The 18,223-nt window shown below is 39.1% G+C and overlaps 1 protein-coding gene across 3 annotated transcripts; it reads left to right on the top strand.

Annotated features, from left to right (window-relative positions):
- Window positions 1-9,338: 9,338 nt before the first annotated feature.
- On the top strand, window positions 9,339-17,400 carry LOC122552430 (uncharacterized). Of its 3 annotated transcripts, none has more exons than XM_043695160.2 (6): window positions 9,339-9,635; window positions 10,596-10,937; window positions 11,050-11,091; window positions 11,996-12,095; window positions 12,235-12,298; window positions 16,945-17,400. In XM_043695160.2, exons 1-6 carry the CDS (start codon window positions 9,593-9,595, stop codon window positions 16,987-16,989), a joined length of 636 nt encoding a protein of 211 aa, XP_043551095.2. In that variant the 5' UTR covers window positions 9,339-9,592; the 3' UTR covers window positions 16,990-17,400. The 3 variants fall into 3 exon arrangements, with proteins under 3 accessions (XP_043551095.2, XP_087841321.1, XP_087841322.1); XM_087985195.1 differs by having other exon boundaries at window positions 10,542-10,937; XM_087985196.1 differs by lacking the exon at window positions 11,050-11,091 and having other exon boundaries at window positions 10,542-10,937.
- Window positions 17,401-18,223: the final 823 nt, after the last annotated feature.

Here is an 18,223-nt window from a genome sequence, read left to right as displayed (position 1 = left end):
GAAAACCCAACAGATCATCCCAACTTAATGATGCTGTTCCAAATACTTTGACACCAAAGGTCAAATAAAATGGAAGTTCTTGCAGGATAGAAGTCAGAGAGAGAGTAACAGGCTGGACCTGCTTCTGTGGATCCAGCAGCTCTTTTTCACACTATTGTTAAAAAAAGGAGAAAAGCTGAGCTAGGAGAATTGGCCACTCCCATTTCATTGCATTTTAAAAAAATATTTCAATCTTCTGCCTGAAGGAGCCTCTGTTAGCTACTGTCAAAATTTCCCTAAAGCGTTCACCTCCAGACCTTTCGGAGTCTGTGTCACTTACAACGTCCTTTTAAAAAGGCCAAGGACTGCGTAGCCTTGCTAAAGGAGTAGCTTTTTCACACTGTGTTTCGTGCACAAATATCCCACCAGTCCATTTGTGTTGCTCCATTTAAATTTGACACTGTACTTTTATTCTCCATTCGGAAATGAACAATTTCACACTACGCCACACTATACCCCATTTGCCAACTTTATGCCTAATTACTTAATTTCTGAATAAGCAATAATGATAAACAAAACTAAGCAATCTGACAGCCAGGTAGATCAGTGATAATCTCTGCAGTCCTACCACATCCAACTGTGAATGGTGATGGAAGATTGATGAAGGCAGAGGATAGATATTGCCTTTATGGACTTCAGAAAAACGTTGACTAGATTATGCAAGGTATACTAATTAGTAAGGTTTGATTACATCCAGAGGTAGGGAGCAAATTGGACACATAATTGACTTGAAGGTAGGAGATAGAGGGCGGCGATAACGGGTTGCATTCAGAGACCATGTTAATCTGTCATTTTACCCACTGAACAAACTTCCACATTCTATTTCTCGACATGCCACCTATCTATCAAATAGACTCAGCAGATCTGGCAACATGATGCACTACCCACCTGACCCTAGCCATTTGATGTCCATCGCCTTAACAAACTTGGACCCGAAAATTGCACACTGGATTCATCTTTTGATTGTGCAACGGTCGTCGAAGTGGCTGGTTCTGCTTGTGAGTATTTAAATCTCAGAACAGGACACACCCGCACAAACGGCATTGGGTTTGAACAGTGGGACCTGCTTTGCTTTTCATGAACTATCCTGCATTACGGAGAAACTGCATACATTTCAGTTGCACTCTACATTTGTGAGGCAGCTGGGATTAGAATTAATGGTTAGAAACGCAAAGCCGGTTGCTAATGGAAGCATTAAGCATCTGCGGTAAATTGACAGTGATTGCAACTCCACAGATCAATAGGGCTTCTTTTTTAACTGGGAGAGCGTCGTTACTCTGTGGAGTTTGCCTGAGAGCTGGATCTTTTGGCTGTGAAGACTCAGTCTTTGAGTATGTTTAAGTTAAAGATTGGTAGACTTCTTTTTGGCGATGGTACATGTGATTTTAGGAACAGGACGTCTAAACGCCATTGAAGTGTTTGGTCACTTAGAATCCCATTGAATTGAGGACGACGTCGATTGGCTAAACGGCCCACTCTCATTCCTAAATTCCTAATACTTTGAATTTTATTGAAATCTATGGAGGCCAAACTGAATTCTTTCCCAGTAAGCAAATTTCTACAGCCCCTGAACCCTTAGTCTACGAATGGGCTTGGCTGCTTCAATTGAAGAAACAAAAGTATTTTATTCCAGTCAGATAAAACGCCCTCATATCTCTCATCCCTTATGTACATAACAACTCGCGTTAATAGATGCGACTCCCACCAGGTTCTTGGGTATAACGAAATTAAAAACTAAAACATATCCCCTGGCATTTTCATTTTGAGTTTCCTTTTGACATTCTTTTTTCCATGCTCTGATAATTCTCCTGCAAATTTCTCGCAACTCAAACCCTCTGATGAAGATGCCCCACCTTTTCACAAAAGAAACAATTCTGCTTTCAATTTTCACTTCCACCCTCAATATTTCATTTCTGATCTGAGGAGGAACCGTGTGGCTAAGCTTTGTAGGTTAAAAAATTATCCTCAGTCATTTTTTTTATGTCCATCAGTTGCAAGATTTTGATTTTCAAAACTTTTTTTACATGATGTAAGGTAATGATTTTACCAATTCCCCTTCGAGAACAATTTCACTAAGGACTTCATATGTGATTGAAACTACTAATATTAATATGCAACTGTCAAAATTATATGTGTTAGGATCCAGAGTACCTGGTCTCTCTTGTATTTCTCCAAAACTGGAATTTTGGGTTTGTTTCCGTATTATGATCGCCTTTCTAATTTGGTGATATGTTGCCTCTAGTTTTCCTACCAATTCAACCCCATTTGAGTTTGAAAGGTCACTTAGGACTGTCAGGGACAAATCTGCTACATCCAACAAATTGGTTGCAATTTGTGGTGCTATTTAGTAAATGCAGGTAAGAACCTGCGTTTTTATTTATCTTTTTTCGTACTAATAACTAACCAGCATTCTTGTTAGGTTGTTTCAAAATGCAGCCCAGATAAGCCTCCAACTTTTTTTCACGCATTATTTGTCTGGCTTCCTGGAAATAGAAGCCTTTAATTTTGGAACTATCTCCAGTTTTAAAATTTTCTCAATTCACATAAAATTCTCCCATTTAACTTTCAACCGAAATTAGGTCAAGAGAGAGAGAGAGAAAAGGATCAGGTTTTGTACTTGTTCTTTACGCAGATAAATTGATTCTAACTACAGGTAAACAACGAAGAACTGTCGACTTGTAACTCTTCCCTTGTAAATTCTAATTTCCTTCTAAAATTGGCTGAGGCATGCATACAGAGAGAAGCAGATCAAAAAGAAAAAAATGCATTTGTTACTGTCAATGCGAATACGGTTCAACGGTCCCAGTCCATAGTTCACTGAAAAGATCACATCGTCTGCCAGGATTTGTTATTCTTCAATTTCACAATCCCATATTCTTTGCAAGTTTCCCTTTATCTAATTTTTGTTCGTTACTGATTATAGTTATAACATGCAATATTGGATAAAGAAAGAACACTGACTGTTTTTATCTTTACATATATATTGGGGAAAATGGCCAATGAATATTAACACATCCAGAAGTTTCTGCCAATGCTCACAACTTGTTCAACTTCCAATGTGATAATAAGACGGCATTTTGAACCCTATGGTCTGCATTACCCAGATTTTAACGACATCCAGCCGACTACTTGTTGCCTGCCGAATCATACTTTGTAGAAAGACGCATTGGTGCTAGCCCGTCTCCAAGCAGATTATTTTGAAGAAACATGGTAAACAGAACTTACAATGTGTTTCAGTAAGTTCACGAGCAGAACATAGAATCTCTACAGTGTGGAAGCAGGACATTCGGCCGAACTGAATAGTATCTCACCCAGCTCCACCACCCTACCCTTGTATTTCTCACACCTGCACACTATAGCATGGCCAATCCATCTAACCTGTACATGTTTGGATTGTGGGAGGGAACCAGAGTAAATGCAGACACAGGGAGAATGTGCAAATTCCACACAGTCACCGAAATTTTGAAGCAAACCCGGAATTGTTAACTACTGAGCCACCATGCCTCCATAAAGTGCAGCCATTCAATCGCAGTTTCAAAATAGTAAATTTTCCACGTTGGTCTACAATTAAAAAAAAAACACTTAAGGAATAGTTTTCAATATTCTTTGGTAACATATGGTATGAATTTCTAAACTAGTCTTCTGGTAGGTCAGTATGTTTGTGTGTTTGGCAAGAGATTTAAATTTGTGGATTCCATTTCCACTGTTGGACTAACGCAGTCATTTCCATTTGAATGGTTAGATTATTTTTTAAAAAATGACTGCAAAACACCTTTGAAAATACCAATGAGTCCTCAATACGTCTTGCCTGTTTTTTTTCGGAACTCTGTCCCGAACATTGGATTATTAACATTCAATTGTTATCATCACCAATTTAAAGAAATAAACCAACTGATTATGTTATTATACAATGAGTAATGAACAGTAACTGTTCAGCATTATCTAAAAATGAAGAGTATTATTGTACACACAAATATATCATAACATGTGAATTTAAAAAAAATCCTTAATTATTGAATTGGGAGATTTCTTTTGTTTTCAGACCATCTCCAGAGCTAATGTTTTGTTTCTCACAATCAATAAAATATATGTACTAGCAATGTTAATGTTCAGTTGGCCAATGAAGCATATCATATGCTGCATTCATTATTGTTCCCAATTTAACGATATCTTTGACGTTGTTCCAAAGTTCCTTGATTGTCAGTCTTGGAGTTAGGTATCTCAGTTAGCTGGATGACTGGCTTCTGATGCAACATACTGCGATTTCCATTCGAGTTGAGATCTCCATGAAGAGTTCACATTCTTGACATTGGCCCTCGCCTTCGGTTTGGTGACCTTTGGTTAAAGCAGTCGGATGATAAAATAGTCCACTGGGACAAAGGCAACTTCACTTACTTTTAATCATCAACACCAATTTATGGTTTTTGTTTCCTCTGTGTTTATCTTGTTCAGGACATGACTCAAATAATGAAAGAATCATGCAGTCGTACAGCACAGAAGAAGACCGTTGATCGATTGTGTCTCTGCCCACGCACCTAAAATAATCCAGCACTCCTGCACTTGGCCTAAAGCATTTGAAGCGCTCATTCAAGCATTTTCTAAAATTCACGAGGTTCCTGCTTCTATACATTCACAGGGAGTGGATTCCAGACATCCAATACCTTCCTGATGTGAGAAACAAAGCTCACACACGTCAATAATTGCAGTCTGAGACAAAATCTGAATCAGTAGTGTCATTTATTTTACTCTTGCAAGAGGGTGTGATGTCCAGTGCCTATAAGGCAGGGGACATACACACCCCAAATTCAATTAATACACAACATTTATATAATTTGGTTTCGTTTGTTTTACATTGTTCCTCTCCTGTTTACATCTTCCACTTCCCTAAGACCGGCACCCATTACTCCTGTTTATCTCTTGCCTTATCCGGCCTTGTCTGTGACAAAATGCTTTATTTTGGCCTCACAAGGCCGTTTGACCTCATCCCGCTGTAGGTCATTGTTAGGCGTATTCTTTCTTCACCATTATCTACTCACTCCATCTGTACCTTCCCCTGATCCTCATGACCCTTTTAATTGGGGTTTGTTCCTGTATTTCTGTAAAAGTGGGAAACAGATGTTTATACCTACTGTTTGTACAGGCGTATCTAGCTTAACTTCCTCCCCTCACAGCATCTTATCTATTCGCCTGTAATATCTACCATTGTTTTACAGTCACGTTTCATTCTGGCATACAATTTTAGCTAATACACAAACAATTATGTATTTCCTCCACATAGTTTTCATTCTTGTTGACTCAGCTCTTGGCTACAACAATTACACACTGGTGTGAGTTCATTTACTTTGTATAAGTAAATGTAATTGCAGAAGTAACACTGTTTTTCCCACATCCCACAATGATAAAGCCATTTTCCTCAAACCCTCTATAAGCTTCTTGCCCGTCACCTGAAAGTTATGCTTCATCGATATTGACCTTTGAACAAAGTGGGACAGCTGCTTCCTACCCATCCTCGCCATGCCCCTTACACAACTCAAGCATGCCCACTCCTCAGCCTTCTCTGCTGTAAAGAAAACAACTGAAGCCTTTCCAGTGCATCTTCACAGGTATAATGCTGAGACTCTGGCAGAATCGTCGTGGATCTCCTCTTCACTACTTCCAGTTCAGTAGCATCCGTCTTGTAGTGTGACGAGCAGTGCACCTGTAGTGCACCTGTCCTACAGCTGTGGCCAAACCGAAGTTTGGTGCAGCTCCAAGAGAGCACACAACGCCAATAATTTACGTCACAACTCATAGAGAAAACTATTTTCCTTTGTAGATTAGTTCCGTTCTAAAAAATCTTGCAATTCATTGTAAACTGAATTTTTATATTTGTGTATTTTCGTGTATAGTGTTTAAGTTCAGTTTAACAAATAAACAGAGCGATCTGGGTGCTCAGGTCCACTGTTTCCTGAAGGTGGGAACGAAGATCAATAGAGTGGTTAAGAAGCACACAGCATGCTTTCCTTCATCGGATGGGATATTGAGTACAAGAGTTAGCAGGTCATGTTACAGTTGTATAAGACTTTGGTTCAGCCACTTTTGGAATACTGTGTACAGTTCTGGTCGCCACATTACCAAAAGGATGCGGATGCTTTGGAGACGATACAGAGGAGGTTCACCAGGATGTTGCCTGGTATGGAGGGCACTAGTTATGAAGAGAGGTTGAGTAGATTAGGATTATTTTCATCAGGAAGACGGAGGTTAAAGGGGGGGGGGGGGCTGATTGAGGTCTACATAATCATGGGAGGTATATACAGGCTGGATAGAAAGAAGATTTTTTCCAGAGTGGGGGACTCAATTACTAGGGGTCACGAGTTCGAACTGAGAGGGAAAGGTTTAGGGGAGATATGCGTTGAAAGTTCGTTACACAGAGGGTGGTGGGTGCCTGGAATGCGTTACCAGCAGAGGTGATAGAAGTGGGCACGATAGCATCATTTAAGATGTATTTAGACAGATACGTGGATGAGCATGGAACAGAGGGATACACACCTTTAGAAACTAGGTAACTGGTTTAGAAAGTGATCTGGATCGGCACAGGCTTGGAGGGTCTGTTTCTTTGTTCTAACACAATCATAAAACGTTTTTCTCTTGTGCATTGATTATTATATCCATGTGACACAGATAATAGGTTTTATACCCCTCTACGTCCGTCATCAGCAATTGAAGATACAATCATTTCAACATTTATTGCAATAAGTCCAATATGGCAATCAACAATCTCAATAGGCTACTTGTGAGAGTATTGCCTTCCAGAAGAGCAATTGACATAATTTCTTTAACCAATGATTATCATATTCATTCAAAACTACGTCTTTAAAATTTTTTCCTGGTATATTTAAATTGAGTCAAATATAGAAAGTAAATGCATAGATGTACATTTTATCGCGTTATAATGAGCTAACATGCAAATATAATTCAAGTACAAAAGTATTCCTTTTATCTGAGAAATGGTGCGAGATCAATTGTTACAATCGCATTCCCAAGCATACATAGATTGATGACTGTATTTTATTGCCTTTACACTTGAGAAAATATGCACATGGACATATGTTACTCCTGCTTGGCATGCACAGCTACTGTGAATGGGGTTATTAGAATTGATGCACAATACACATGGTAATTCTGTACAGCTTTTCTTTCACTGACATATGGAGCAAAATTCTGGGAAATCTGTTTGTGTTCACCCTGCGTCGTCGTTGAAAAACTTTGTAGGTTTCTGAAGAACGCCCCCTCATTTTCTACTAAATTCTAATCAATGCAATCCTAACCAAATGTAACCTAACCACTATTCTGCAGTTCATTATTCTTTCAAATAGGAATAACTAAAAGTAGGTTTCTCATCGGTGGGGTAGTTATAAAATTTACTGAACAAATTTAAAAAAGCTATATATTCGTTCTCACGTCAAATTTTAAAATTAAATTCATACAAGGCTGTAGGTCCATTGCAGCAAAATAGGATTAGAATACTTCAGTAATTGTTTTCACGTGACGTGGATGTGATGGGCTGAAGAGTTTTTATGATCACGGATTTTTATGACTTTGTAGAAAAGTCTAGTTGCTGTCACAAGAAATTTCAGAACTTACTAATTTCTTAATGCAAAATATAAATAATCGATAGTTTAATTTATAACTTCACTATTTACTGTAAGCAAAATAAGACTGAATAAATATTGTGCCTGCTGTAAACTTCCAAACCAATGTGAAGTACCGGTACATTGGTGCGAATGTATAACAACAACAAGGAGTAAAGCATGGAATAGAGGTTAATCTGATCTGTATCTATTTTGTAAAGGAAGTTCAAAAACACCTTACAGACAGGGCGTAGCATCTGAAAAGTCACCGTCCACCTAATGCATCTAGACAGCAGTGAATGCTTGCAAAGCTAGCTTACAGCACAAATGCGCTAATAATAAGTTTGCTTCCAACTGTGCCAGTGGAGCCATTTCTAAGCCAATCTGGGAAACTCACCTTCACTTTTTCAGGAAGTAGTGTTCGTATGACCTTTTCATCAGGCACATCCTTCCTGCTTTTACCCTGTCTAGTCCTGTTAGAACTGCAAAGATTTATTTCCAGAGATCCTCCTCTCATCCATCTATTCCAATGAATACAGTACTAACCAATCCAGTTTCTAGTCAGATATCAGTCCTAACATCCCAGGAATCAGTATTCAATATAACTAACATTCAGTGCAACGTTTTGAACCTCTGTTCAATGCCTTATTCCTCGACCTTGATCTTCAAACCAATAACTACAGTAGGCTTTGCGCCCATGCTTTAGCTATCAAACCCATAACACATTTTTTATATTCACAGTATATTCTTCCTCGTCCAGTTTTAGAATACAAGCATAGTGTACACAACACAGAAACTGCCACAAGCAATTTAGTAATTTATTCATTTCTTAACACAAATTGTAACTGTTCGTTAGCTGATTTGCAATTTATATTATTTGCTGTAAGCAAAAGGAAAACGGTTTTAATAATCGCTTTGAAGTTCCAAATGAATTTCAGGTACTTCTTTCATTGAGCTCAATTCTTTACAACAACGAGGCCAAAAACACAGAGGAGTGATAAGGCAGATCTGTATTTATGTCACAAAGAAAAGTCAAAGCGCCTCATAGGTAAACAATCTGAAATCGCATCATTGTTCTAATGCAGTGCTTTTGGCAGCGAATGTTTGCAAAATTATGTCTCACACTGATTTATAAATAATTAGAAGTTTTCTTGCAATGATGCGGGTCGTGATATTTTCTTCCCAGACAGATGAAGAAACTCACTTGCATTTTTCGAGAATGTAGAGGCCAGGTGATATTTTACATTGACCGTAAATGAAAATGGTGTTGTTGGTTATTGTCTCAACCAATTGAGTGTGCAACGTTCCTGCAGCACAGGTCCTGCAACTGAATTTTACTCTGTACGTAAAATTCGCGACGGGCGCAGTAAAGTACGATTCATTGCCTTCCAAACAGTACTACTGAGTACTTTGCGAAAGTTAACACTGTGTGAGAGAAAAAAAAGAGCAGACCTGAGAGGGAGTGAAGAGGTAATGTTGTTGCATGAGAGGTTGCAGAAACAAAAATGCTTTCATTCTACAAACTGCTAAGGATTACTTGTACGTGCATGGGTTGATAAAGTTATTGCTTTCTGGAACATAAAAAACACGTGGAAGGAGAGGATCTCCTACTGACCAGACGAATGTGACCTGCATCAAGCTGTTAAATTGAATACCCAGAAATCTGTTCTGTTATTTGTTTACCACGACCTGCCTTTCAAATATGTTGAAAGAAAACGAAGACCAATTACCATTTGAAACAGGTCTGTACGTGCATACTTGATGTGTAAACAGGAAACCCACAAGCAATCTTAAAAATGGTTCTATAGTTTCCACTGAGGCATATGCTTAAACGCACAACCGCAAATGTGTATTTCATCTTATGATGCACCAAAATACAGGTTAAACAGTAAGAAAAAAGCAAATCAGTGTGATTCTCACGGTGTGAACTTCATCCGCAGCCAATGAATATTATAACTGTCTGTGCTCTGTTTCGGCTTCTGCCAGGTTAGATTTTCTTACTTTTAGCCTCTTGGGTACTTCCAGGGTAGGATCAAAGGGAAATGTTACTCAAAGGGGAATATTACATGACAGTTTTCTGTAATATCAATAGTATATTGAAGAATTGCATTACTTAGACCAAATTACATTGCTCGTGAATATTCCGTGACAAAAAGGAAACTCAGGATTCCAGTTATTCTTCCTGGCCAATTTCCTACGAAAATGTTTAGAATAACTTTCACAATATTTATGCAACTGTTGTTTGCAGATTCTTCCTGTGCTTAAATTTATTGATCGCTTTTACTAGATGGAATCATTAATTGCATTGTAAAAATCTTGAATTGTTTTTTTCTTCCTTCCTTTCTTTGTTTGTTTGTTTCTTTCTTTCTTTCTCTCTTATTTATTTATTTATTTATTTATTTATTTCTATCTTTCTTTCTTTCATTCATTCTTTCTTTCCTTTATTTCATTCTTTTTTCTTTCTTTTCCTTCATTCTTTTTTTCTTTCTTTTTCTGCTTGTTTGCTTGTTTCTTTCTTTGTTTCTTCCTTCCTTCCTTCCTTCCTTCCTTCCTTCCTTCCTTCCTTCCTTTCTTTCTTCCTTCCTTTCTTTCTTTCTTTCTTTCTTTCTTTCTTTCTTTCTTTCTTTCTTTCTTTCTTTCTTTCTTTCTTTCTTTCTTTCTTTCTTTCTTTCTTTCTTTCTTTCTTTCTTTCTTTCTTTCTTTCTTTCTTTCTTTCTTTCTTTCTTTCTTTCTCCTCTTTCTGTCACTTTGTTTCATTCTTTCTTTCTCCCTTTCTGTCACTTTGTTTCATTCATTTTTACTTCTTCTATTTAACACCCGGTAATTCCCACAATTATTCATGAGGATTGCTGATCACCAATGAAAATATCGTCCTTTCTTCATTTACAACAGATATTCTATTTACATGGAAAAGTTTTATTTTGTTGTGCCATCTCCTGTTTCCAGTTACTGCACTTCACAACACCCTCCTGCAGACTCCACGACTTCAGACCGTCTCTGTTGGAAGTACCATTAAGCTGAATTGCCACACAAGTTGGTATGTGAGTGGACACCTTCACTGGTATAAGCAGCAGCTGCGAGAAAATTTACAAAAGGTTTACTTAATGAACAAGAACTTCATTTCAGATGGAAGAAAGATTTCTGGAGAAATTAATAATTCTTTGAATATTTATACACTTGTGATTGATGATGTTCAAGTGAATGATTCGGGTCGATATTACTGTGCAGCGTCGAAATCTTACGGAAGGCCCTTGGTATTCGGAAATGGATCAATACTGCACGTTACAGGTCAGAGTTAAGACTGATTTATTAATTTTATGATTGAAAAAAAAGTAATCCTATCTTACTTCCCAACTTACTCAGGCTCCTCCAAACATATTTCTCTTTTCTCCAACCCCAGATGGAATGAGTGAAATCAATGGAAGTTTGCTCTATCAGATAGGTAACTTCAGTATTTATCAGTTTATGCTTTATGTTTAATGATAATGAGACTTTGTTGTTTGCAATAGGATAATTAGTATTCACATTTTCTTCCTTTGCAACCACACACGAACATTGACATTTTTAAGATCTCTACGTGCTACACTCATAAACTCTCTGGCCGAGTACCTCAATCTGTTTAAGGTGACTATTGTGTAAACTAGAGACAGTCAGAACTTCTGTTGATAAGATTGGAAAAGAAAGTTCCATTTCCAGTTTGCTAATTTCCATGTTCATACCCACGAACAGTTGTCTGTTCTTTGTAAAATGTGCATCGTGGAAAGAAATAATTTAGCTCATTGGGGGAATGTCCGTTTTGTTATTCCACACAAGTCTCCTTCCAAACACTTTCTTGATAATCCCATCACAATGTCAGCACATACCTTCTCCCATGTCTGTTTAAGGAATCGCTGTATTGATCGTCCCATACCAGTTAATCATGCACGATCCCACCTCAGAATTTGTTTGAAGTTGAAGTCTACATATGCTAAACACTATCTGAGAACTAAACAATTATCTTTAACCACCCCGCCACGAAATCGGAATGATACGATGATATTGATCCCTTCTGCTTCAGAGGCGAAACATTTTTTTCAATTCTGTTCAGTCAAATTGTTTCACAGATAAATGACTTCTGTCACAACTTCAATATTTTGCTTTATTTCCGAGGTAATAAAAACATCAGACTTTCTGATTGTTTTTGATCGGCTAATCCGTGCATTTATTATGATTTATGTGACGTTGGCAAGACTGACAAATCGGGAAGTTCAGAATCTTGAGTTGAATTTTTGCATCTCCGTAAGCATACTGTCAATCTTCAGTTACTTATTTGCGGACTTTTAATGTTGTCACTTTGTCTTCCCCAGAGCCTTGCCTTTTAATATTTTATGAAAGTTTGTTGGTGATGATTATTCTCATTATCTTTATTGCTGCTGCGCTATGGAGCTACAGGAAGCGGAATTTAAGGTAGGAATTTTGCATTGGTGCTATAAACCAGCATGTTCTACATTCCTGATTGTATATTATTGTGAACTTTGAATTCTTCCCGTTAATTAATCGTATCATTGTTTTTTAAAAAATATTTTTAAAATGGTTTTGCTTTTAGATCAGGCATCAGGATCACTGATAATGACTGCAGCGGTTCTCTACCATACGATCAAAAGCAGGAGGTAAATTCACAAAAAAGTTTATCTCAGTATATATGCTTCTGAAACAACATTTAAGAGAGTTAGTTAAGTGGCAAAACTGTATTAAGCTCTTTAATGCAAACATTATTAAATGGTACACGTGAAGTTATCTGGCAATAAAAACAATGATTTTAGTGGCAGTAATTATATGCAATTGCACAAAAAAATCTCATTGAATGATGACAGAGTTGAACTATTTGCATTCTGAGTGCAAGTTGTACAGATTAAATAATTATTTCAGCCTGGAAATAGTCTGAGAAATGCTCTCGTGATGATGAATAGTTTGTTCAAAATATATCATTGGATGAAAAATGAGGCACTCCAGGGGTGTGTATAGAATTATGATGCGATAACACGTTAACATTTACGTGAAGTTCATATGTGACACAAATGGTGGAAACCCAGAAAAGTCTTTCTTTTATATATATATATGTCTCCGCTGACTACATCTATGGGCAGTGCACCCAACTCTAGCTCTTCAAAAACCGCATTAGGACACTGGAGCTGGATGAACTTCGGATCATTTGCAGGTTATTGAGAGGAGTTACAAGGAGGTAGTCACACCTCAGTTAAAAGAAGAAGGTAGATGGGTTACTGTCAGGGTACCGAAATGGAACTGGCAAGCAGAGCACGGATTCCCTATGGCCGTTCCCCTCAACAACAAGTACACCATTTTGGATACTGTTGGGGGAGGGGCGACTTACCAGGTGTAAGAATTGGGGCACAGGTCTCTGGCACAGAGTCTGTCCCTGTTGCTCAGGAGGGAAGGGAGAAAAGGAGCAGAGCATCACTCACTGCGGACGCCATAGTTAAGGGATAGACAGGAGATTCAGTGCGAATGAGAGAGATTCACGGTTGGCATGTTGCTTCGCAGGTATCAGGGTTCGTGATGTTTCTGATCGTGTTTTCGGGATTCTTGAGAAAGAGGGAGTGCAGCCCCAAGTCTTGGTCCACATAGGCGCCAACGACATAGGTAGGGAGAGAGAGATAAGGATTTAATGCAGAAATTCAGGGAGCAAAAGTCGAACCTTACAGTTCGAACAAACAGAGTTATTATCTCTGATTTGTTGCCCGTGTCACGTGCTAGCGAAGTGAGGAATAGGGAGAGAGAGGAGTCGAACGCGTGGCTACAGGGATCATGCAGGAGGGAGTGTTTTGAGTTTCTGGATAATTGGAACTTCTCATATCCCCTCCTGGCTCTTCTTAGCTTTCTTTTTATGTCCTTTCTATCTAACTCGTAACTCTCAAGCGCCCTCATTGAGCCATCACATCTCATCCTAACATAAGCCTTCTTCTTCCTCTTGACAAGAGATGCAACTTCCTTAGTAGATCACAGCTCCCACGCTCGACAACTTCTTCCCTGTCTGACCGGTACTTATCAAAGACCCGCAGTAGCTTCTCATAGATTAAGCTCCACATTTCAATTGCACCCATCCGCTGCAGTTTCCTTCCCTGCCCTATGCATCCTAAATCTTGACTAATCGCATTGTAATTGCCTTTCCACCCCAGCTATAACTCTTGCCACGTGGCATATACCTATCTGTTTCTATCATTGAAGTAAACAAAACCGAATTGTGGTCACTATCACCAACGTGCTCACCTACCTCCAAATCTAACACCTGGCCGTGTTCATTACCCAGTACAAAATCTAATGTGGCCCTTGCTGGCCTGTCTACATATTGTGTCAGGAAACAGTCCTGCATACCTTAGACAAAAACTGACCCATTTAAAATATTTTAAATGTGATATTCACTGTCAATATTTGGAAAGTTAAAGACCCCATAACAACTATCTTGTCACCCTCGCTCCTATCGAGGATCATCTTTGCTATCCTATCCTCTGCATCTCTAGAAGTATTTACAGGCCTCTGGAAAACTCCCAACAGGGTATCCTCTCGTTTCCTGTTTCGAATCTCAGTCCATACTATCTCAGTCAAGAAGTCCTCAAGCATCCGTTCTGCAACCGTAATACTGTCCTTGACTAACAGTACCACACCACCCCCTCTTATACCATTTTCTCGGTTCTTACTGAAACATCTAAATCTCCAAACCTGCAATAACCATTTCTGGCTCTGCTCTACTCATGTGTCTGAAATAGCCACAACATCGGAATCCCAGGTACCACACATGCCACAAGTTCACCCACCTTACTCCAAATGTTCCTGGCATTGAAGGAGACACACTCCAAACCAACGTCTTGCCAGCAAGTGCTTGCGAACTTGAAATCTTAGTTCTGACTTCACTACTCTGATCCTCCTGTATACTCGAACTACAGTTTTGGTTCCCATCCCCCTGCTGAATTAGCTTACATCCACTCCAAAAGCCTTAACGAATTCCACTCTTCCAGGATATTGGTACTCCTCTGGTTCAGGTGAAGCTCACCCTGTTTGTAGAGGTGCCACCTAATCCAGAAAGAGCCGGACAGGATCAAGGAAAACCCCAAGGCGTTGTACTGCTACATCAGGAATAAAAGAACGAAGAGTAAGATTAGGGCCAATCAACATAGTAGTGGAAAGTTGTGCGTGGAGTCAGAGGACTTGGGGAAGAGCTAAATGAATACTTTTCTTCAGTATTCACACGAGAAAAAGATAACGTGGCCGAACAGTGTACTGAGATACAGTACTAGACTAGATGGGATTGAAGTTCATAAGGAGGAGGTGTTAGGAATTCTGGAAAGTGTAAAAATACATAAATCCCTTGGGCCAGGGAGGAGATTGCGGAGCCTTTGGCTTTGATCTTTATGTCATAACTGTCTATATGAATAGTGCCAGAAGACTGGCAGATAGCAAAAGCTTTTCCTTTGTTCAAGAAAGGGAAGAGGGACAACCCTAGAAATTATGGACCCGTGAGCCTTACGTTGGTTGAGGGTAAAGTGTTGGAAACGGTATAAAAGATAGATTTATAATCATCTAGAGGGGAATATGTTGATTAGGATTAGTCAACACGGTTTCGTGAAGGGTAGGTAGTGCCTCTCAACTTTATAGAGTTTTTTGAGAAGGTGACCAAACAGGTGGATGAGGGCAAAGCAGTTGACGTGGTGTATATGGATTTTAGTAAGCCTTTTGATGAGGTTCCCCACCGTTACGCTATTACACAAATAACGGAGGCATGTGATTAAATGTGATTTAGTGTATTGTATCAGAAATTGGCTTTCTGAAAGAAAACAGAAGGTGGTCGGTATTGGAAAATATTTATCCTGGAGTTCAGTTACTAATGGGGTTCCGCAAGGGTCTGTTCTGGGTCCACTGTTGTTTATCATTTATATAAATGACCCGGATGAGGGCATAGAAGGATGGATTAATAAATTTGCGGATGATGCGGTGGCTTAGTGGTTAGCACTTCTGCTTGATAGCACCGGGGTCCCAGGTTTGATTCCAGACTCGAACGACTGTCTGTGTGGAGTTTGCACGTTTACCCCGTGTCTGCATGGGTTTCCTCCGGGTGCTCTGATTTTCTCCCACAGTCCAAAGATGTGCAGGTCAGGTGAGTTGGCCATGCTAAATTGCCCAGAGTGTCAGGTACATTAGTCAGAGGGAAATGCGTCTCGGTGGGTTACTCTGTGGAGTGTCAATGTGTACTTGTTGGACTGAAGAGCCTGTTGCACACTGAACGTAATATAATCTAATCAGACACTAAGGATAGAGTTATGGATAGTAATGAAGTATGTTGTCTGTTATATAGAGACATAGACAAGCTGCAGAGCTGGACTGAGCAGTGGCAAATGGAGCTTAATGCGGAAAAGTATGAAGTAATTCACTTTGGAAGGAGTAACAGGAATACAGACCACTGGGCAAATTGTAAGATTCTTGGTAGTGTAGATGAGCAGAGACATGTTGGTGCCCAGGTGCATAGATACATGAAAGTTTCCACTTAGGTTGATAGGATTGTTAAGAAGGCATATGGTCTGTTAGCTTTTATTGGTAGAGGGATTGATTTTCGGAACTATGAGATCGTGCTCCAGCTGTCCAAAACTCTCATGCTGCCACACTTGGAGTATTGCCTGCAGTTCTGCTCAACATATTATAGGAAGAACGTGGAAGCTTTGGAAAGGGTTCAGATGAGATTTACTGAAATGTTGGCTGGTATGGAGGGACGGTCTTATGAGGAAAGACTGAGGGACTTGAGGCTATTCTCGTCAGGGGGAAGAAGCTTGAGAGGTGGCTTAATTGAGACATAAAAGATAATCAGAGGGTGACACTGAGAGCCTTTATCCTCGGATGGCGATGGCTAGCACGAGGGGACATAGCTTTAAATTGAGGGGTGATAGATATAGGAGAGCTGTCAGAGGTAGTTTTCTTTTTATCCAGAGAGTAGTAGGGGCTTGGAACGCACTGCCTGCAACAGTAGTAGACTCGCCAACTTCAAGGGCATATAAGTAGTCATTTGATAGACATATGGACGAGAATGGAATAGTGTAGGCTCGGTGGGCTTCAGATTTTTTTCACAGTTTGGTGTAACATCGAGGGCCGGAGGGCATGTACTACGCTGTACTGTTCTATGTTCAATGCCTTTGTTTTATATAATTTTGGATACTCAAATAGAAACCATTGTAGCTAACTATCAGCTATATAGGTCCAATTGTTGAATGGCGATGCACTGCATGACAATGATTTCTGATTTATTCCACAGGGTCTCTATGCCCAGTTGGCGTTCACTGTAGATCAGACACTGTGATGGAACAGAAACAAGCATTCATCAATTCTTTTTTCTCACTCCATGGGACGCCAGTTAGAACTATTTGTTCACTAACAAGTACAAAAACATTTCCTTGATTTTGCACCATGCCTGTTTGTTTTATGGATCGTTAGCATGAAGTCGGGAATTTCCTCCAAAAGAGCAACTGGCAGAATGAAACCGCAAGAGAATAATGTTCCACCAAACGTAGATTTTACTATCACATGATACTGATTTTTAAAATAATGTATTAAAAATCCGAAGAGAGAATAATCTAACAACGACTGTCAACTTTATGTTTTTTTGTTTTTATTCTATAACTTACATAGGCGTCACTTTTAAGGGTGACTAATATGATGAACCATAATTTCTTTTTCTGCAGATTAAATTGTCTACCATGTTTAAATATGACAGATCTCGTCGTGATTGTACAATGAAAGTATTATTTATTGGGGGCGTTCAGCATTATTGAAACACAAGAGTAGCATTCGAAGGATTATAATTAATTTTTACGGCAAAATAGCCTGTGGGTATTGATAGGAAAATGTAGGTTCATGTATTCCCTTGTTTTTGCTAACTTCATTCTTTTGAAATCAATCATGTTATGGTGACTTCTCTGGAATTATCTTGGCAAGATTTTGGAGTGCATCTTTTAGATGCATTGCTGAAATTCTGCTACAATTATGAAGGAATGTTGATCAAACGACTTGTACTTTCTTTACTATTGTTGAGCACCTTGTTATAAGAGCTGCGCTCAACGAATTAAGAAGAGATCCTTCCCCTGTCGTCCAGCAATATAACTTACATACTTTGAAATGACTTTGGGCAGTAAGAAGGTGACAGGATGGCCACTATTCAGATTATCAAAGATCATTGTTGAGTACCTCATGAAAGTGGAACTATGGGTAGAACGCTACTAAAAACTTACAGACATGCTATTGTCAGCGACGACTGGTCTCAAACAATTACAACAATATTCCATAGTTCTTGATATGAAACCAGTCTCTAGACTTTATTCTGCTCGATTCCTCCCATTACAAATTTATTATATCTCCTCAATACCACATTCCTCCAAAACTGCTGTGATGAGAAATCTGCCAATTTGCCCCTTGCACCTGGAATTCGGGTTTGCCTTAAACCCATGTTTTACTGGTGCAATAGCTTTCGAATGTTCATGGCAGAAGGTAAACAAAGCATCTGCAGTAGGTGTTTCAACATGAAGTTCAAAACACCA

The sequence above is a fragment of the Chiloscyllium plagiosum genome, unplaced genomic scaffold, assembly GCF_037043375.1.
Source record: "Chiloscyllium plagiosum isolate Xiang-an unplaced genomic scaffold, Cpla_swu_hap1 HiC_scaffold_50, whole genome shotgun sequence".
NCBI lineage: Eukaryota > Metazoa > Chordata > Chondrichthyes > Orectolobiformes > Hemiscylliidae > Chiloscyllium > Chiloscyllium plagiosum.
This window is presented reverse-complemented; position numbering and strand designations above follow the sequence as displayed.

Excerpts from the sequence above, each read along its gene's own strand:
- LOC122552430 (XM_087985195.1), top strand. The coding sequence starts at position 9,593 with ATGAATATTATAACTGTCTGTGCTCTGTTTCGGCTTCTGCCAG. Across the intron at positions 11,092-11,995 it reads AAGTTTGCTCTATCAGATAG|AGCCTTGCCTTTTAATATTT; the intron begins GTAACTTCAGTA and ends TGTCTTCCCCAG. Across the intron at positions 12,299-16,944 it reads CATACGATCAAAAGCAGGAG|GGTCTCTATGCCCAGTTGGC; the intron begins GTAAATTCACAA and ends TTTATTCCACAG.